Source organism: Acipenser ruthenus, chromosome 7 (genome assembly GCF_902713425.1).
Source record: "Acipenser ruthenus chromosome 7, fAciRut3.2 maternal haplotype, whole genome shotgun sequence".
Taxonomy (NCBI): Eukaryota; Metazoa; Chordata; class Actinopteri; order Acipenseriformes; family Acipenseridae; genus Acipenser; species Acipenser ruthenus.
The window spans coordinates 19499690-19521284 of NC_081195.1; the positions used below are offsets into that span (position 1 = coordinate 19499690).

At 38.2% G+C, this 21595-nt stretch overlaps 1 protein-coding gene across 11 annotated transcripts in view; it reads right to left on the bottom strand.

Annotated features, from left to right (window-relative positions):
- LOC117415952 (phosphoinositide 3-kinase adapter protein 1-like) overlaps positions 1-21595 on the bottom strand; it is a 63048-nt gene that overhangs the window by 10307 nt on the left and 31146 nt on the right. For 4 of the 11 annotated variants that reach the window (XM_059026547.1, XM_059026544.1, XM_059026543.1 and 1 more), the window contains exons 3-12: positions 15774-15857; positions 14424-15049; positions 10355-10499; positions 4824-4966; positions 3231-3363; positions 2711-2907; positions 1334-1520; positions 1138-1227; positions 789-989; positions 159-221 (exon numbers count right to left, since the gene is read on the bottom strand). In XM_059026547.1, the coding sequence (XP_058882530.1) occupies positions 159-221; positions 789-989; positions 1138-1227; positions 1334-1520; positions 2711-2907; positions 3231-3363; positions 4824-4966; positions 10355-10499; positions 14424-15049; positions 15774-15857 (1869 nt within the window). Of the gene's footprint in view, positions 1-158; positions 222-788; positions 990-1137; positions 1228-1333; positions 1521-2710; positions 2908-3230; positions 3364-4823; positions 4967-10354; positions 10500-14423; positions 15050-15773; positions 15858-19844; positions 20053-21595 lie in introns of those variants that run through there. The other 7 variants (XM_059026555.1, XM_059026550.1, XM_059026553.1 and 4 more) reach the window with 6 other exon arrangements.

Genomic DNA, 21595 nt, shown 5'->3' on the forward strand with positions numbered 1-21595 from the left:
GGTCAGTTGGTCAAGCTTTAAAAATAGAAGCTGGAATTCAAGCCAGATAAAGCCAAACATTTAGATTTTGAGCCAATGATCTCTTCACCTAGTCCTTTCCTCCTGACTGCGAGACCAAACTATTCTCAAAAACGTAATTAAAATCCTGCAAACCTTACCTGACATTGGTTCTACGACAGCATACAGATTCTCTAGTTTGGCCTCTTCTCTGGCTGAAAACACTGCAAGAGACCCCAATTTGAAACAGCATGAGTGTTAGCTGTGTATCCTTTATTGCTTGGTACACTGTGGACTATGAGACTACCTGGTGGACTTAACAGTGATGAAAACAAGCTAAATGTAGTTCAGCTATTTCTTGCTCGGAAGTTCTGTTTTAACAGAATTCTAAATTAAAATGCTATACAGCAAGTTATAGAATTTCAGGACCGAATCCTCTAAAGAGTACACCAGACAACACCACAGGGTCGTTTAAGATGAAATGCTTAAACGATTAGAAATAAATTATTTAAGATCTCAACCATTGAGACCAAAATCACTCCAGTCACATTGTACCAAATTAAAGGTTGAGTATCTGTCCAAGGCAGTACTGGTATTATTTGTTGAACATGGCAAGGTAACAATATCACATTCACCAAACTGATTAAGGCTGGGTTATTTTTACAGTCTGTTTGGAGGCATTTCAAAAAGTCTTTTATGAATTAGCAATAAAACTTATCAAATTCTTCAAACACAGTCATGATTTAAAGCTTTGTAATTGAAATGCCAAGATCATTTTAATGTTCACTCACCTTTGGAAATGTATGGCTCCTGTGGTTCCTGGCTGACTGAGGGTCTGGGGATGGGTGCCGGGGGTCGGTTTATGATTTCCGGTGGATGGATGGCCCCCGGCTCCACAGTGTCATAGACATCTTCATCTATACAGAGCTTGTAAGGATCTTCCTCCTCCTGCTCCCCCTCTTCAGCAGAATCAAAGCTCGTACTGGATTTTCCTGTGAAGAGTCTGAGAGTTAGACTTGTATACTGAGTCTAGCAACCTGGCAGAGAACTGTAATATCTGATATATTACAGTTGTAATGTAATATCTAATACTGACAGATCAAGCAGACCATACCATTGTTCATTTATTGGCTTTCTTACCTTCTAAGAATTTGCGTAGCATAGATTCCTGTGCAAAAAAAGGGTCTTGGATGTCCCGTGATGATTCTGGTTGCTTTTCCATGTCTTCATCTAAAGAGGAAAAGTGTGCTATCAACCATTTTTATTAAACACAACATATTGAAAATAATGCTGTTTCCTGAATATCCTGGTCTGTACACATCTCCTGAATACTTACATATATCTTCCATGCTATCAGTGTTCAGCTCCACCATGCATTCATAGATGTCTTCGTCACATCCTGGATTCAGAGAGTATTTCGTCAAAATGTCTCTGGACATGTTGGACATGGACTCGTATGTCTGCTCGTCCTCTCCTTGTGTAATATTATCCTTTATATGGGTCTTCAGCATTTCAGCAGTCTCCTGCAAGTACCAGTTTGTGGCTAGAATTACTACACTGCAAGCACATTCCCATTCACTTTGATAAAGCAGAACAGTTGGATTATCTTGCTACTGTATGTACCGACAGAGGTGTGAGACAGAATAGGTGAAATTCTCAAATTTGCTAATTACAATTAACTTTGAGGGTCTAGCATCATTTTGGAATGTTTGAATCGGGGAAATTGGTTGCAATGTTAGAAGAATGAGGAGGTTAATCAAGCGCATAGTAACAGGGGAATCTGCAGTTAAGTTCATAAATATATTGCTTCTCACAGATTCTTCCCCCAGGATGTTCCCTTGCAAGAACAAACGAATGCATGAGTGTTGATATTGTCCCTTAGATTTTTTCCTTGTAAGAAAATATATGAATCACAGAGCAGAGCTTTTGTAGCTATAGTTGGGGCCAATTCCATTTCTAATCCCAATTCCCTTTTAATCAATTCAAATTCCTATTCCAATCATTTTACAACAAAGGCTTTATTGAGAAAACAAATACTGTATACAACTTAATGAACTTGTCAGTTAACCTGATAAAGTCTATGGCATAAACCACGGAATAGGAATTGGAATTGTATAAAAGGGAACTGGGATTGGAAATGGAATTGGAATTGAAAAAACGGAATTGACCCCAACTCTGTTTGTAGCTGTCATTTCAGATAAACTGGCAGCTTGTGAAACAGGCACTCTCTCATGTTATGACAACCAGAGAATAGTTTGATCTAAAATGGTGCCCAATGAAAACAGGATATTGAGGGCGATGTTTCCTAACCTTCCCTTTCTATAAACCAACTGGTTGAGCCTGGTATGGAAGGGAAGACCCCGGCAGCACCTGTGATCACCAAAGCACTAATGAGACCTCAAGGGATCTGTCAAGATTACCCTCAAGGCAGTGTGAATTAACCCTGTAATGCCCAAGCATTTTTTATATGAGAAAAGCTACTTTATTTATGTAACTATATTCAATTTCTTGTACAAAATGGCAATACTGCATATGAAAAATGCTGGCTTGTGTGGGTGAAAAAATAATAACGTAGAGGGGTGGCTAAGCATTGTATCATATGTGATACAGAAATGGGAATTACAGGATTAAAACTAAGTTGATCAATTAAATAATTACAACAGCCAGCTTCAAAGAAGCCCTGCTGAATATACAGTACATGGTTATTACCTACCACATACTCATCCATGAACTCGCGCAGGTCCTTGAAGCCATTCTTCTCTGCAATGTTGTTGGGATATTCACCGTACTTGTTGACCACGCTATAGGCCTGCAGTGCCCCGGGACAATGGAGCAGAAGCCCTGTGAGTTTCTTCAGACCGTACTTAGCAGCAAAATGAAGTAGAGTCGGGAGCTCTTCATTCCTTTGGTCTGTTAAAGAAGTCAACACAACAGGCACTACTTTTCTACACTACTTTCTTTTCAAAATTACATGCTTTTTAAATGGTAACAGAAAAAATAATTCTAAGCTTCCTCTGTTTATAAATGATACGTGGGTGAGAGAATTTTAAATTTTGTACTTCTACCTTTAAAACTTGAACAACAAAAGGATAAATATAACAATATATCAGCTCTTATAAACATTCTAATATTCTAACAGCTATGTTTTTAATAATTTCACAATCTATGTTTTGAGAGTGTTGCCTCTAATGGTGTATACAGAAGACATGACCCAATATTGAAAAATCACCTACATGCAGACATGTTTTCTTCTTCTAGCTGGTTTATGCCAAACAGCTGTAGACCACTCGCTGGGATATTGTTCTTTAACGACTCAGTCAATAACTGGTCCAGAGCTTCTATATTATTTGTTGTGATTTTAAAAGCCTAGACATTAAAAAAGAAAAAAAAAAGAAAACCAATATAAGTGTTCCATGTTGTAAATCAAGAGCTAGGACCATGATACGAAGATAGGCTGAAAGAACTGAATCTTTGTAGCCTAGAACAAAGAAGAAATGGGGGGGCATGAGTGTCTTTCAAATCTTAAAAGCAACTGACTTGTTTAACCCTAACCGATACTTTAAGTGCAGTACAGAAACCAGAGGACCCAGTTGGATATTAAGTGGAGCTTATGATAGACGGAAGGAGACGCTCAATCACACAGAGAGTGGGGAGGGTATAGAATGGGCTACCTAGTCATGTTGTTGAGGCAGATTACTTGGATCCTTTAAAACCCAACTTGACAAAGTTTTGAGATCAATCAGGAATGACCTCCTCTCATTCTCAGACTTTCTTATGTTATGAAAATAACACAAGTTATGGTTTTAAATGGTTTTTACAAACACTTTTTTGTTGTTTTTGGGAGACCGGTATTACCGTTTCTTCATGCTACTGTCAATATTGATTCTAGTACGTTTTATAAAAAATGAATCTAAAGTATACGTTTAGCCATTATTTTATTTACGATACGATACAGCTTGAATCTTAATTAGGATCACACGAAAACACAGTTTAAAAGATAATATTAATAATACAGGAAGAGTAGTTAAATTGATACGGTATCTTTACCCCTTAAATACATTTATGTTGTGGGGGCAAATGCTGGTGCTTTGACATGCCATTTGTGTAGCACCTTCAGAGCCACCACCACCATTTCATACACTACAGCACCCAGTGTCCATTGGAGATCTCTTCTCCAACTACTGTCCAGGCTCAACCTTGCTCAGCTTCTAAGATTTCATGTCTCTTAACATCGTACAGGTATGAAATATCACAGTTATTTTAAATAGCATAGTTTTCTTGTTTAGAATTAATTTGTAGATCATTTTCTGTGACTTTTTAAAACTCAGAAGTTAGAAGCACCCCTATGGCCTATAAGTTCAGTTGGTACACCAGAGTGTAACCATTAACCTGTCCCCCCTGCAACACTGTGCCCCCAGTGAATGTAAGAAATACCATATTTGTTCAATTAAGTATTTCTTACATTCACTAGGTGCACAACGTTGCAGGGGAACTTGTTAATAGTTACACTCTGGTGTATCAGCTATACTTAAATTGCTGGTTTCATAGACCCTATTAGCGCTACCTTACCTAAAGTAGCATTAGGTAGTCCAAGACCAGGGCAAACCAGATGTGTGTGAAACTAGCCAAAAGAGTTTAAAACACCTAATCTGATGACTTAAAACACTAAAGTATGTACAAAAAGAATCTAAATAAGAAGAATACACCTAAACACCTACCCAACCAAGCTGCTCTTTACGCTGCAGTCCCAACTAAACATACCTGGGGGTACAATTATAAATGATAAATTACTGTATTGCCTATTGTGAAATTGTTAATCTATTTACCTGACACAGAAACTGTATAGGGTTGATGGCACTTAGAAGGTAGTTTCCGATTTCTTCCATGTCAGTGTAATAAGTTACGGATGTTGAACACACAGTTAAATCCCCAGAGAACAGAGTCACAGAAACAGGTCCACAATGCATATCTGTAACAAAAAACAATAATTCATTCCAGGTACTCATAGACTTCTGAGGCAAATTGTATTAATAAAAACTAGGCTGCAGTTTGTAACTTAGCCTGTGCAATAATATTGTACTGTACAGTAATTGTTGATCTGTCTTGTTAGCATATAGTAAGGGTTTCTATTTTTCAGTGCTCTCTGTTTTTTTTAAATCAGTGTTTATTGATTAAAACCCAAAACTAGAAACTGTAAATATAATCCTAATGTTTAAAATACTGTACAATAGGATTTCTGCTGTAATAAGCATACAGAGGAATGCTTTTGCTAGAACCCCTTTAGATATAACTTATGTTAATATAACTCTGACATACAGACACCTAGCCTACCAATACCCTCGTATTATAATACTTTGAACAACTTGTGCTAAATAATGGCTTTAGCAAGTTTCATCCCAATTGGATAACAATAATTAAGATGTGAGATATGGATGTACGCTTGCATCGCGTAAATATTTATTTTTCTTACTCTAATGGTACTGAAATGGCAATAGGTTATATGGTAAGAAATGTATGTTTTACTGTTCATTATTATTATGTAAGGGACAAAGCCCTTGCTATATTACTATACTATGGAGGTCTCTAAGTACTATGCATAGTAGTAACTGTTTTGCTATTCGTTTAGATTCTAAGCAGGACACAGAATACAGTCATCTTAAGCATATTTCGTAAGGAATTATGGGACTGTTTGGGTACTATGTCAGCAAAAAGAGAGAAGGGTATGGCGCTGAAAGACACATGGAGTACACTGCGTTCTGAGTCGTTTGGATCCAATATATATATATATATATATATATATATATACAGTATATATATATAATGTATATTTTCTAAGCACAGTATCGACAAATACTGAACTGAAAAGTTAACTGAGTGTTCAAATAGGTCCAGTAGTCATTCAGATTGAAAATTACTTTTCGAAAGAAGTTTTTTATAGTGATGCAGCAGGGCCTACACACGCCAGTGAAAAAAAAAAAAAAAAAAAAAAATCAACGAAGATAGTGTTTAGAGACTGAAGGTGCATGCCAGAATCTAATCGCTATTATCTGAGAAAGTTTAGTTGTTCCAGAAGAAGATATTTTTTGCGATTATACCAGATATTTTTCATTTTTGGGGATATTTTTATGTTTTTTGATACTTTGCAAGGATATATTTCGTTTATGACTTTGCTTAAAATTTTCGGTGGCTCCCGAGTGTCGCATCCAGTAAAGGCACTCCGCGTGGAGTGCAGGATGCGCCCTATAGCCTGGAGATCTCAGGTTCGAATCCAGGCTATGTCATTGCCGAACGTGACCAGGGGTTCCTAGGGGGCGCCGCATAATTGGCCGAGCGCCGCCCGGGTAGGGAGGGCAATCCACAGTTCACCGCACACCAGCGACCCCTGTGGCTGATAGGGCGCCTGCGGGTTTGCAGTGGAGCCATTCAGATCTGTGTTGTCCTCCGGCACTATAGGTCTGGTGGCTTCGCTGTGGATTCACAGTGTGAAAAATGACAGATTGGCAAGAACACATTTTGGAGGACGCGTGTTTCAGCCTCCGTTTCCCAAGTCGCCAGGGGGTTGCAGCAGTGAACCAGGATAAAAAATAATAATTGGGCATTCCAAATTGGGGAGAAAACCAGGGTAAAAAACATTGGTGACGACTAAATAAAAAAAAGGATATTTTCTATTTTTCGGACTTTGCTTAAGGAAGATTTTATTTATTCTTTGCATTAAATACTGTTTAAGGAGAGTGAGTAAACAAAAGGGACTGAATGAAAGCTGGATATTGTTTTTCTTGTAAATGTTCAATACTGTGAAATTATATTGTGCTATTGCAAATGGGTATTAAGCTATATTACTGACTAGTTATAAAATTATTATACTGTGCTGTGTGTGAATTGGAGTTTAGATATTGAAAACGAAACTGATGATTTACTGAAGTAAAGTGAGAACAGAGTTAAAGAAAGAAAGAAAATAAGATTTGAAACATTGAAAATAAATTCTGCCTGTGTTTAATCATACCTCTGTTTATTGCTGAATTGAATGCATGTTTTATTATTTTCCTTGTTTAGTTGTTTTAAATTGGAACCAGGCCATTTCTTTATCTCACAGACAGTAAAAGTAAGAATAAAACAGGTCACTGCTATGATACTCAATGTATGTGAAAGGGTGTATTGTTTATAAATCCTGTGTTTGTACTAGATAGACAACTGGGGTGAGAAATGTAAAGTTATTAATGTGGTTGTGATATAACTGTATTACTGGTGAGAGTGAAATGAAATAGGGGATATTTTCCATACTATAGTGCGTGAGACTGAGATCTGGTGCACCCCCCTAGCCGATAGTAATATAAATTGGGTTATAAAAGAATTATACAAATAATCCCAGTCTATGAGTTAGTTTTCCCTTGTATTTATGTAACATTCATAAAATTGCACTTACAATTATTTAACTCAAAGCAAAGGGAGATTTTAAGTTAATCTTGGTATTCAAATAATTAGATGACAACTATTATATGACAAGTGTTTTGGTCTTAGATTTTAATAAAATAAGTTCAGCTCTGAATGAAACCAAGTAAGTAATGTCAATCTGCTGTCAATGGGGACGTTTGTTTATATAACTGTGCCATGTTATATTCCAACAGGATTTGGAATCACACTGCAGGTGAATGGCAGAGATTTCAATTGTCACATAATAAGTACTCACTAATGTAATGTGTCCGGTGTGGAAATAAAACTCCTACTGAATAGCAGTTCCCGGTTTTAATACGAGCTTGATTAGCCCCAGTGTATATAGCTAACACGCCCAGGTATGTCGTATTAAACTCAAAGTAAAACCAGGAATGGATCAAATTGCTATCCCTGTGTGTGAGTGCCTGTTTACATTATTGTTGTATGATAAACAGCAGATCATCAACCTTTACAGAAAATAAAATACCTTCATTAGGCAATACGTCAACTAGGATTTCCTGGGTTAAAAATGTGTACCATTCTTTTTATCAGGTGTTATCTGTATGCTTACTACCTTATCTCTCTACTTAATTCCTGTTGAACAGATATAGAAGGAAGAGAAGGGACTCCACAAGTCCTACATTTTTTTTGAATTTTTTTTTTATGAAGTCTGTTATATAAAATCTGCTGTTTATGAAACATGTTAGACTGCTGTTAGATTTGTAAAACAGCTTTAAAAAAAGAAAAGACAAAAGTAATGAGTTAGTTTTGTGAATTGGGCACATGGAACTTGTAATTTGTTGGGGATTTTTTAGTTTTATGGCTATTTAAAGATTTCCTGGTCATTGGTATGGTTATTTTTGGCAAAAAGGTCAGACAGCTCTTTTATCAGAAGTAGGAATAACCAGGTATAATAAATATAAATATGATGCAGTTTCTATACAGGTACATAATTAACTACTTGGACTGAAGCGTAAGGGGTTCAGTTAGCTAGCAAGACTGAAATCTGTTGGAGAAGGATATAGCGCAATGGGGAGGGACTGTAGACTGGGATGCGGTGTGGGGTAGTGTCTTTGGAGCGTCTAAGAATCCAAATCACCAATTTATTCATTTTAAATTATGCCACAGAACTTATTTGACCCCTCGTAAAAGGCATTTTATGGGGCTAGCCCCTCATCCTTGTTGTACTTTGTGCAACCTAGGAGTACCAGGCACTCTGATGCATGTACTGTGGGATTGCCCAGATGTTCAGCTTTTTTGGGGGCAGGTAGTCGATTCCATTTCTGCCATTATGGGGAGGTGCTTCCCACTGGACCCTGCCTTTCTTCTCCTGGGTGATGTTTCTAAATTTCCTCTCTCTGAGAATGAACATAGACTGTGGCTGGCAAGTATGACTGCTGCAAAAAAAATGATTGTGCAGCGCTGGCTCCCTCCTCATCAACTCTCCTTGCGGCACTGGCTACAGGTGTTTTTAGACATTATTTTTTTGGAGATGTCCTCAGCCAGAATCAACGGAGCTAAAGCTTCCACTTTGCTGATGTGGAGAGACTCGGCAACTGCAATTAAGAAGTTACTATTGTTGTAATCAGTATGCATTGCTCATTTATTTGTCGTCAACCCATGTAACGAGGGGGTGGGAGGGGCGGGAGGGGGCGGGAGGGGCGGGAGGGAAATTTTTGCAGGGTCTTTCTGTTCACTTTGTATATAAATTTTCAATAAAAACTTAATTACAAAAAAAAAAGACTGAAATCTGTTCAGGCAAAGTACAGTACCAGACATACACTTTCTATTATGTTCACAGAAATAGCATTTTCAAACCTCAGCAGCTGGATACGGGGCTAAAGACTAAGGGGTAGATGTACTAAGATGGGCAAGTCGCAGCGCAAACATACAGCAATTTTTGTTGCAACAATTCGCAAAGTATACATTTTGTCGTACGTAGCGAGCTCTCTATCATTGCAAGAGTCGTGCAACATTCTTTCGAATAAATGATGAAAGGCAGTTTAATCACCCCACCTAAACCGACATAAGGAGGTGTTGGGTTTAAAAAAAATACAATAATTGACAAGTTATGATACTTACAGGAGGACAGTCAATTCTCGTTAATACGAATTTCAAGGCACCAGCAACGAATTGCATTATACCATTAATTCATGTTATCATGAGTAGCCTATAAGCCAAATGTATACGGTCCGTTTTTATTTAAGTTAGTCAGTAGTGCAGTGCTAAATTGTGCACAATTACAAACCACCTGCACATTAATAGAATAGGAGTGTTTCCTATTCTTATACAGAATGAGCTGGTGGGGTTAGCAGCACATGTGTGCAATCTATTGCTTCCAACACGCTGGTGAAACCAGAAATGTCATGTACATTTATTTTCAAGGCTTGTAAGTATTCCCTGCTTTTAGGGAAAAATAGGTATTTGGGTGTTCGCCTCTGAAATGCATTGAGCACAATTGGCAACGCATGAGAAAAAGTGGACTGGGAAATGCCAGCATCAATTGCAACTGTTTAAAACATGATTTCAAAAGTTCTTAACAAATTGATGCAATTGTAAGTGTTGCAATTGCTGGCAGCTGTAGTATATTTTAATATTTGAGAACCCATTTGCACCATCTCCACCCCATTTTTGCGAATTTATGCATTTTTATGCATTTTTGCGAATTTAATGCCCATAATTACATATTCATCTAAGGTTGAACCGCAAAGAAAAACTGCTGCCGCAAAGCATTCCCTAAAAAGTCGCGAACAGCATTGCACATGTTTAGTACATTTCACTCTAGACTTCCGACTCCTTTGCAACTCGTTTGTGACTATTGTGACAGCCACAACACTTTAGTACATCTACCCCTCAATGTCTTAAATTTTCATTCTAGTTACAACTTATTCTTTTACAAATGACCCCCAGCAGGTAATGTACTTACCAGGAGCCTTGACTGACACAGTGTATTCATTTTCAAGTACTGCAGACTCTCGTTTGGAAGAACAGTCTTTGCTGGAGAACTCCACTTGAGTTTTTACCTGGTTGTCTAGCTTACATTTCAGAATAAGGTACATCTTCATTTGTGCCTAAAACATAAAAACAACATAATTAGATGCGCAAATGCAATAACAGATTTATTTCTGGATTCATCCTTTGAACCACTGAAAAGGGGGGGTAATAAAATGCTCAAGGGCTTGAAAGGGGAATTATCTTGTAGATTGCACAGTATTCATTTTATCTAAACTTTGCTCCTCGTTATACAGTAACTGTGCACTTTTTTCTATGGGGATAACTATAACAAGTAAAGGAAAGCAGGCATTGCAGATATTTGATTTTAAATGATTATGTTGTTCATTCATAATTAATCTTAAAAGACCCAATAAGACTTCCCCATAAGACTTCCCTCATTTAACGTAAAAAGCCCAGTTTCAACGACATGCAACATGAACATATGTTTTATACACCAGTAAGTCAGGCATATGTAATGGGCAGTGTTGTGTGATACGCCGACATTCTGTCCTATCCCGTCGGAGAGATGAGATGAGGTTAAAAGCTCTAAATCAGCCTTTTCATTGTTAAGACGCACATTTGCGCTATGCAAGGTCACTGGTTCGCACCCAGCCACTGCCCTGTTACACATACATATATGTTTTAATTCCTTCTGTTAAAAATGTTATGCTTTAGAACAGGAAGACTTTTGTACAAATGCTGTTACTTATTTAAATAATTCACAGTTTTGTTCAACATAGCTTTTTGAAACATTCAAAAACCACAGACCACCAAATATGTTTTTCCCCTAAACAGATGTAGGTGCCAGTGATCCTCATCAACATTGCAACTTTGTGAAAGGTACATTTGCACAGAACATTACAGGAAGCTAGGCTGAGAAGGGAAATGTGAGCTGAACAGTGCTCATACCGAAAGTGAGAAACAGATATTTATTATGGTCAAAATGCTGGTAGAAAAAACAAATACTGGACTTTATATTTTTATATTGTGTGAATCATAAATACTGTGTGGTTTCATTCAATTCAGTGTATGGGATACATGTAGATGTAATTCAAATACTGCCATCGGAGGAAAACAACACTTAAGTCAACGGTTGACGTTGAATGTTGGTCTACATAAGTACTGTAGGCATTTTACAAAATCAAAACAGAAAAGTTGTAATGGTTAGTTACCCTGGTAAAAAAATAAACATAAACAAATGGTAGTGTATGCTAGTGCAAATGCAACAGAAAGAGTTTACATCTGCAGCAGTATACACACTAGACCACGCGGTGTGATGTAGATGTGTTTCTGCAGCCGAAAGTAGCCTGTGCAGCTAGCACAGGGGGAACATGCTTCGAGGTAAAGACACAAGAGGCTGTTTTTAATTCTGAAAAACAACAGCAAAGTCTAATACAGGTAACTAATATGGACATGATACTATTGAATAATCCACGGTGAACCTCAGGTGGATAGGGTCATAAACATACTTGAGATCTGAACATATACATACATGTTACACTGCAATGTGGCGGTTTCTGTAGACCTGTAGATCTGGTGGAATTTGATTGTCAGGCATGACAGCTGATGGAGCTAATGAATGCGACTGAATTGGAATGAGACCTGGGACTATGCAGGCCATGCTTGCAAGTTCTGGTTAATGTGCCACTCAAACCAATTCCCAGGCCAATAAACTGCCTCTACACACTAACAAAATACCAAAACTATCCATTCTTCAAGCTTAAAGCGTATGATCATTCGGTAATAAAATGTCAGAAATTGACAAAAATTGGCAAGGAAAAAAACAAAAAAGTAAGGGTTACCACAAAACAGACAAAAAGCAAATAGAATTCCTGCACAAAAAGACGAGTAACGAGACCAACACTGTATACAGATATTTCAAGTGTTCTACCAGTTCACTGGAGACTCCTGTGATGTCCCTGTGTTTAAAAGAACACAGTGTCCTGTATATTGCAGACAGTCAATGTCAGACCTCACTTGTTATAACGTCACCAAATCAAAAAAATGTTCCACATCTAAAATTTCCCTTACCAGAACTCGCCCTCCCACACCTATTTCACCACATCGGAACAGCTGTATTTAATTTAATCGACCACATCCTTTTTAAATTCTATTTCCGTGTCCTCTTTATTATACCAACCTACCTTGACTGAAGCTACTTTGGCTGAATTTATTTATGTAGTATTATGTACAATCATATTGCCATTTTACCACTTAGCTCAACAAACCATTTGTGTATCACCAAAACCACATATCAACAACTGAGCACAAGAACATCATAACTATAAGAAAGGAAATACATTAAGCTGTTTCCGACCAAGAAACACAACTGGAAGTAGATGTCTTGGCTTTATTTGCTGCAACTATACCTAATGAAGTAAGTTCTTTTTTTTTTTTAAATGACTAGCTGAAAAATATATATTTTTGTGTGTTCCTCTTTTAATTTCAAAAGTTGTACAATAGTATTCATGTTTGCTAGGTGCAGCTAGCTTTTCAGTTATCCAAGTAGTTTTGGCAAAAGTGCAGCTCAACCGATTTTGTGGTATAGACACTGATTTGTCTACCTGCTGTCTTTGCACCACTGAATGCAAACTGATATGGTTGTTTTGCAGCAATAAGAGGTTTCCTGGGTGGTATACAGCTCTGAATACTCATCCTGTCTAATTATTTGCATAATCATTGATGGAATCTTTCATGTTTTCTAATGACTGATACATATCAGACCTTTGCTGAAGATGTCAGTTATGAACTGCTTCTGCCTGGCATTGACAGTGCCCCTGAGACCACAAGGTGGATTAGAATTGGAATGATACGCATTACATTATGTAGGTTGCAATGCGATATGTATCATGATAGACGTGACGGTCCTGATGGGCTACTAGTAAGATCAAACTATCTATCCAAGATAGAAATGAACAATTTTGTTAAAATTATATTAATGAGGGAGAGTGTGTATAGTATTCATAACAACTATAGAACACATTTATTCTTTATTCAAGAACCTTCTGGTGAACTACAGTGAGCTGTGTTGTGCTTTTGGTATCACAATACAAATGATTACAATACAACATATCATGTAACAAAATTATCACACTGTCTTAGGTGGTAGGTACTCCCTACCAGCTAAATACACAGGTATTTTATCTTTTATTGTTTACTTTGTAAGAAATAAACTATATTCCCCAAAATAAGGTTGATTTTTAGAGCTTAATATTATTTTATCATCATGTTCATTATTATTACTATGACTACTCCTAAGACATTACTGATTTAAAAAAAAAAAAAAAAAGACTTCTCTGAACATCCCATCTGCTCCCTTGTAACGAAATCATGAAAACACTGACATCTCAGAGAATATGCAAAATGATCAGCTTTACCACTCTGGTAAATGGTGTAATAACTGGTAAACAACTGGCAAACAAGGAACAGAAACTAGTTTGTGGCAAAAAGAGGAAATGTACTGATAAGGTGCAGCTGGTGTTTAAACATGAATTTGCCATCCTGCTGCAAACAGGTCGAACATAAAAAACTAATTTGGCAATGCAGAAAAAACAAACATCCAGGCGTGTGTTGGTAATTCATACTTCAGCTGAAAGATCTTTACTGTAAATATACAGCTTGGAGTGAAGGGTGCAAGTTCAAGTTCCACTCATACCATGCTGCAATTTTTGACCTGCATTGGTCTTTGCAGTCTTGCGGTCCAGCTCTGGTGCCCAATGAGTCTAGGAGGACACTCCACAGGCTGGATGTCTCAAGGGTTCAGTAGCTTGGTAACTTCTGTATTCGGATTGTGAAAAGTGATTGGCCTGACAGCGGGGTGCAGTGACAGATCCCCAAGCTAGAACATGTTTTGACCCGAAAGACATTGAGGTAAAATTAACTTGGAAGTGACTGCATGAAAGAACAGCAAGCAAACTTTTTTTTTCTTTAACCTAGGTACCCGACCTCAGATCAGTTGCTACCTGGCAGGTCTACTTTCCAGGGTGATGGCCGGTACTTACCCCACATCGTATTCTGTCTGGCTGGATGGTGATGCAGTTCCCGTGGACCGACCTGTCAGGCTGGGGCTGGGGGTCCACATGCTGCCAGGACTCTGTGGAACACACCAGCTCAGTGTCCACCTCCGCCTCCACCTCCGTCTCCCCCTCATCTGCCGCCTCCACCTCCACCTCCCCTTCATCCTCCGCCTCCGCCTCGTCATGTGCCTCCATCTCCACCTCCTCCTCCCCCTCGTCCTCCACCTCCCCTTCATCCTCCGCCTCCGCCTCCCTCTCCTCCTCCGCCTCCACCTCTGCCTCCACCTCGTACTCCGCCTCCACCTCCACCTCCGCCTCCACGCCCCCCTCGTCCTCCACCTCCACCTCCACGTCCCCCTCGTCCTCTGCCTCCGCCTCCACATCCCCCTCGTCCTCTGCCTCCGCCTCCACGTCCCCCTCGTCCTCCGCCTCCGCCTCCACGTCCCCCTTGTCCTCCGCCTCCGCCTCCACGTCCCCCTCGTCCTCCGCCTCCGCCTCCACGTCCCCCTCGTCCTCCGCCTCCACGTCCCCCTCGTCCTCCGCCTCCGCCTCCATCTCCGCCTCCGCCTCCACCTCCACCTCGCTGTCAGTCACACTGTCACAACCTGAGTCTCACGAGAGAACAGAGAGCACTTCAGTAACACTGCAGCAGCCTGGGCCTTTGCAACAAAGTAAGCAGGGAGATCACTGCTACTGGTATAGTACAGCTGGCAGATCTGAGGCTAATTACAACTCAAGCAAACAATTCTGCTGTAATTGTAATTAGAATTAGAATTGTAATTGAACCCAGGTCTGGCAGCTGGTACAGCATTGGAGTCAACCCAAGTGAACTTTACAAGAAGGTACATTCAATGTGATGCTCTTCAAATATATTTTATGGTAGTTTTGATCAATTTCTAACACAGCTGGCTTAATGGCATAGTTTCAAGTCATTTTCTTGTTGGGGTAACCAGAAAAATGTCTAGTTTGGTGAGTAACTGTCTCATTGAGAATAGCTTTTCCACACTCACTGTCACTGGGTTTACACTGTCGGCAATGGAGCTGTTCTTTTTCTTAAAAATATGAATCTGTTTCTAGTGTGGATATACTGTATCTGTCTAAAAACAGAAAGAAACCTTCTCTACTGTACGTACATTTTACTTTCACTCTGGTATTATTGGTTAGTGGCTTCCACTAATTCAAACGTGTTGACATTACGTGCTTCTCCACTTTCTGTGGTCTTTTTAAACAATCCTGTGACTGTTTCCTGCTTGTTCAGTAATTGTTTAGCCTGAACTTCAAGTTTGATTTTCTTGTTTTTGTGTACTGCACTGTCAAAATGCTTGCCAATAGTACCTTTTCTTAGATGATCCAAAGACACATTACAAGTTGAGCAAAACAGAATCCCACCATCTGCATGCAAGCTCTGAACACGCTCTTCTGTTGAAATGAATTTAGCTTTTTTTATTTGTCAGATGTCTGCTTTTTTAATGTTAATAATCATACACTGCAAGCTAATAAATCAACACTATCTAAACAACCATTTTAAACTTCCCGCCTCTGACTCACATGTTACAACATTGTACAGTATGAGGAATTCACCAATCATGAAGCAATTGCCCTAATAACCAAATGCACACCATTGACACTGGACCGTGTACATCTACTGTAGCACTGCTTCTACTTGTTAAAAGTATGAAATGAACAGGGGAGGTGAAGAGTAATGTAAAATACTGAAAGGAAAATAAAATGCATATTTTCATGGTAGGCAGTCACATACATGATTTCTGAGACATCCGTGATATCGTGAATTTTCCGGGACCCTACATATAAGGCTAGTATAATCTGTGCTCAATCTGTATCTAGTTATTGCATTAATTCGAAGTGCAAGGCAAAACAGGTGAGCAACTGCACATCAATTGACTGCAAATTTGAACCTGGGGCGCGAGCAGCCAGTTTCATCAAAAACAGTCTGCCGAGAACTCCACAGAGCGGGATACCATAGTGGCCCGACGCCCTATTAAGTGACTTTACAGTTGCCATTTTTTTGTCCACTGCCTGTATATCATTTAAAACATGAAATTGTAATGAATAACAAATAAGTAGCGAGCACAGAAATAGAATGTGTTGTGTGAAGCTTACTGTACTGGTATCAATATTATAACTGCATGTTGTGACAAGATACTAGTCAGACATGTATTAAAACTAATTAGAATCACATTAGAAAGACTGTCCTGTTCAATCTCCTGGGCTGTGGTAAGAGCTTCTGTGAGGCTCAGACTTCTGCACCAAATGCAGCCAACCACAGGCACTGTAACCAGGTGGTACGACTAGACACAGAGGCATTAGAGTACGGGGGAAAAACTTTACATTCAAATTGCCATACTATATTTACGAAACAGAAAATCCATATAAAAACCTATACTGTTACTTAAATGTTAATGATGTTTAAATTAATTACACAAAAATAACAATAAAAAAAAACAAACAAAAAATGGTCAATTCATTCAGAAGCAATACGTTCTTGCAGTCTACTACAGCATCGAAAGTAGGACTATTTTTGACATTTTGTGATCAACATTATCCCCTCCAGTGTGTGCACAGTGCTTCAGCTCTACTTAAAGTACATTACAGATCTGCCATTACAGTAAATAATAGAAACAACTAAAGAGATTGTAAGGCTTTTTGAATGTTTATTGCCTTATAGAGATGTAAGTGGAATCAAATTGGATGTGTTTGTTTAATCGGTTATGTCCAGCAGTAAACACAATGTAAGTATTTTTACAGTTGTGTGTTTAAATTCATATCCTCTTAAGCTGTTAGTACTTAACATTCTATTCCGAATGATTACACAGTGTAGATCCCCTTTTAAAACAAACAAAAAAAATAAATAAAAAAACTACCTCTGCAGGGCATTACTAGTCAGTTAAGGACCTCCACGTCGGTTATTACCTACTGTCATATTTAAAAGCACATTTTCCAACCGAATAGTTTCCAATCTGTGCAATGATGTAAAAGGCTTGATAAAGCTATCCAATTGAAATTAATAGGGCCATTTTTGACAATGTTTAAATCAAGCAACTCAGTACTTTTGATTCTAAGAAATTGTTAAATTATTTTCAAAACAGTGCGTTGGCTTTAACACACTGATCTGACGTCTTCTAAAATATCATGTTACTTAACAACAGTGTATCCCATTTCTCTTTAGGAGAAGACATAGTTTTGGTTCACGATACAATGCAATACTGTATGTTGTAATGTGTAGAAAATGGCAGTAGAAAATCCTTCAACATATTTGCCCTAAAATAACTGCATTATAAATAAAAGCTCTTTTAACCACAGTGTTGTTTGAGGAAGTATGTGCAGCTTCCAGCTGAAGAGGCAGACTAAATGATTGTAGTGCTATAAAAACTAAACCTTAAAATGATACAGACCTCTGTGTCCTTTTTCATAATAAACTTTACTAACTACTTTCTTTCTTACCATGCTTTAGTTTTACTTTATGTTGGGCTGATATATGTATTGTAGCACAACAGGGAGGGGGTTAAAATCCTCCCTGCCAAAAAACGCGTGTTCATTGTTTTATTATTGTTTGATTATTTATTTAATGGTTAATTATCACCTGCACCTGGCTATCATTGTAAAATAGAGCCAGGTGCAGGGTATTTAAAGAGAGCAGGTAGTCTGGTGTATGAAGAGCCCGACTGTGTGTGTTATCAGTCGTATCAACAAAAAAGGGGTGTGGGTGTGGGTGTGGGTGTGGGTGTGGGTGTGGGTGTGGGTGTGGGTGGGTGGGGGTGGGTGTGTGTGTGTGTTCTTTTTCTGTGTGTCAGCAGGTAAACAGCTTAGCTGTCTGGGTTATTCGAGTAGGTTCCAATCTTTGTTTAGTTAGTGCTCGAAAATAGTTTTTGTTTTCATTTTTGTTTATTTTGTATTATTAAAAGTGCGCGTCAGCGATAAACTTCAAGCTCATTTATAGGGGCAAACGAACGACCGTGAGTGAGGCTGTGTTACTGTCGAGATATATATATATATATATATATATATATATATATATATATATATATATATATATATATATTGTGAGACAGCAGGGAGGGGGTTAAAACCTCTCTGCAGTAAAAACATGTGCGGAATGCACATTTGTCTGGGTTAATTGTTTTATTGTTAATTATCATCTGCACCTGGCTATGATTGTAAATTAGAGCCAGGTGCAGGGTTTATAAGGAGAACAGTCAGTCTGCTCTAGGCTGCTGAGTAGGAGGCAGGAAGAGGTACTCTGCTTCCCAGCAGTCATAAGGTAAAAGTGTGTTGTATTAAACCTGTGTGGTGTTGTTTATTGTGTAGTGGGGAAACAGCCTAGCTGTCCCACTGGTAGTCAGGGTGTTCCTGTGGTTTAGTTAGTGCTCGTACAGAGCTAGGTGTTTGTTTTCTATTTTGTTTTATTTTTGTGTGCATTAAAAATTAGCGCTCAGCGCGGAAAAACTCCATTTCATTGTTCTGGGTCGTATTTTTAAAGGGGCACGAACCCGAGTGAGTTGCGCTTTGTCACAATATATATATATATAAATAATATGATACAAGCTGAAATCCACGCCAGAGGCCAGTGGCTTACTGACCGCACTGATTCTGTAAGTCAAAAGGGGCTGAGCAATAGTGGTAAGCCAGTATGTGAAAGACGTATTTTTTTAAACGTGCAGTATAATTTAATAATGTACTGTAGGAAGTAATAAGCAGGCTATTTTAAAAAAGCAGTAATCAAATAGTGTTGTAAACGTACGTATTATACATACATACACGCATTGAGTACATACGGCTAAAAAAAATAATCTGTATGGTTAAATAAATCATTTTAGAAGTAGTCTATCTTTTCTACATCTATCCCTTGCAACCCTCAGCACTCTCTTCTGCAAGTATACATGGTAGCCTGTACAGTATATGTTTCAACATCTCCTTCAGCTTTCCTGTAACTCTGAACAATATATTCTGACAGTAATCAGGAGCTGTGGTCTGTGAAAAAAGGCGATTTGTTATAACCTTCGTAAGGCAGAACGAGGTGAAAATGTACCGTGTGCACTCTGAAGAAGGATCACATCCATTCTGGACAAGGGCATTCCTGCTATCAAAATAAAGCTAAGCAATTAAAATGTAATGACATGTAAAGATATCTTGCCGTCTTCAAACACGCTGGGATAAATATGCACCCCTGGCCACTGACAGAAGTTTAAAGCATTTTATCCCAGTGCAATAAGTAATGCTCAGTTTGACAACAAATAAACACACAAGAAGGTTCATTTAAGTGCACCTAAGTGGCTTCTTATTGGTTTGGTAATATCTAAAGACAACTTTTCATAAAATACAACTAAAATGAAAAATAATTGCTGTTTAAATACCAATGTTAAAAAATAATCATTAAAAAAAACTGGCCTTGTGTCCTCCTTTCTTCTGTGACAATAACAAAGAACACACCTCTCTGCAGGTTCAGATTTAAAAGGCTGTGCTTGGTCTCATCCAACCGATCTGACATCCTCCACTTCATCACACTGTACAGTATTTCTCCTCAAGGAACTGTGATCACAGCTAAAACTGACCTTGACATTAAAGCATTGGTTCATAACACTGAAAAGATGTTTGATGACTCTTAAATTATGTGAGACTCCAGAAACTCTCTCTTCCTCTTTTTACACTCTTACACACACACCCACACATACCATTTGTAACTGATTTAACAGCTGAAGACCATTATTTGTTATGTAGTAATCTAAAGGGGCTTTGTCATTGTTTATTACAATGTCCAACTAGTAGAATCATTCTTTATAATAAAGTTCCAAACACCTACCTCCCGCTTCTGTCTGCCCCCATGCTTATTGAAGAGTAGCATACTACAAATACAGAGGAGCGTTTACTATTTTTTTTTTTTTTTCATTGTTGCATACTTCACTTTATATCAAAAGAATATTTTCCAACTAAAAGAACAGCACATCTGAATCTGTGATATGGACAACACAGGATAAAGTAATGCATTTCAGAGTGCTCTGTGACACTTTAATCATTAGGGCTCTGCATTGTGCTGGAATTGGTATGCCCTGGGTGCGTCGTTTAACCACCAAGTGGACAATGTGTGCAAGTGCAATTATAACATAGCTCTATGTTTATTTTACCAATAGAAAACAAACAAAAAGCAATCAATTTTATCAGGGATTTATAAAACATTTAAAGACTGGATCTATCCAAAAGTTTAGCACAGTCTGGACTCCATAAATGAAGCAGGGGTCCAGGGGCAGCTTAGGTTTACACTGTGCAGAATGTTCTGCAAATCTCTCCTCCGTGAGCATGGTTACCATCTAACTATCCGCACCTTATAACACTGAGCTGATTTTGCCAGTGCTTGCTAGTATATCAACCAGTTTGAAATTATTTCTAAACAAATTTAAAGCATTTTTATTTTGCTTTATTGTTAAAGTTTTCACACGTGGCCATTCTGTCCTACAATTACTAAATGATACTGTGATCATTCCATTGTTATGTTAGTGAACATTAGCTAAGTTTTAAAAGTTAGCAAAGAGAGTTAGCAAATGCTTACCGTTAAAGTCTAACACATTTCCTTTGGAAACCACGTGCTACTAAAGCTCTTGTTACTATACCACGATACAATAACACTGCTTTTTGACAATCCTTGTACAATACATTGCAGTTGATTGAGCTGTGTTCAATATGAATGTAATAAATATCAAGTCATATGCAACCCAGTCATGCACCAATACACTGACTGTGCAACATGCCTGTCTCCTGTGTCTGCTTGAATGTGATAAACTACACCATGCATGTGAACGGCAAAGTAACAAATCACTATATTATCAGACAACTGTTTTTTTTTTTTGTTTTTTGTTTTTATCCAAACGTTACATAGACATTTATTATTGTGTTGTTGTAGTTGACAATTCTCTGAATTTTGGCCTTGAGATAACTGAACTTCTAAAATGCTGGCTCAACAGTAACAGTGCCTGTGAATAGTTTTCTGGAAATGTTTAGTGCTGTTAACTGCCAGCAACGACACATATCCCGAATGTCAGGACATCCTTTTATGAGAGTGTTTAGCTTATCTGTACGCAACTGACCTTTTTCTACTATGAAAGATCTTCACGTGATGAAATACTGTAGAATTGGCAGTAACACTT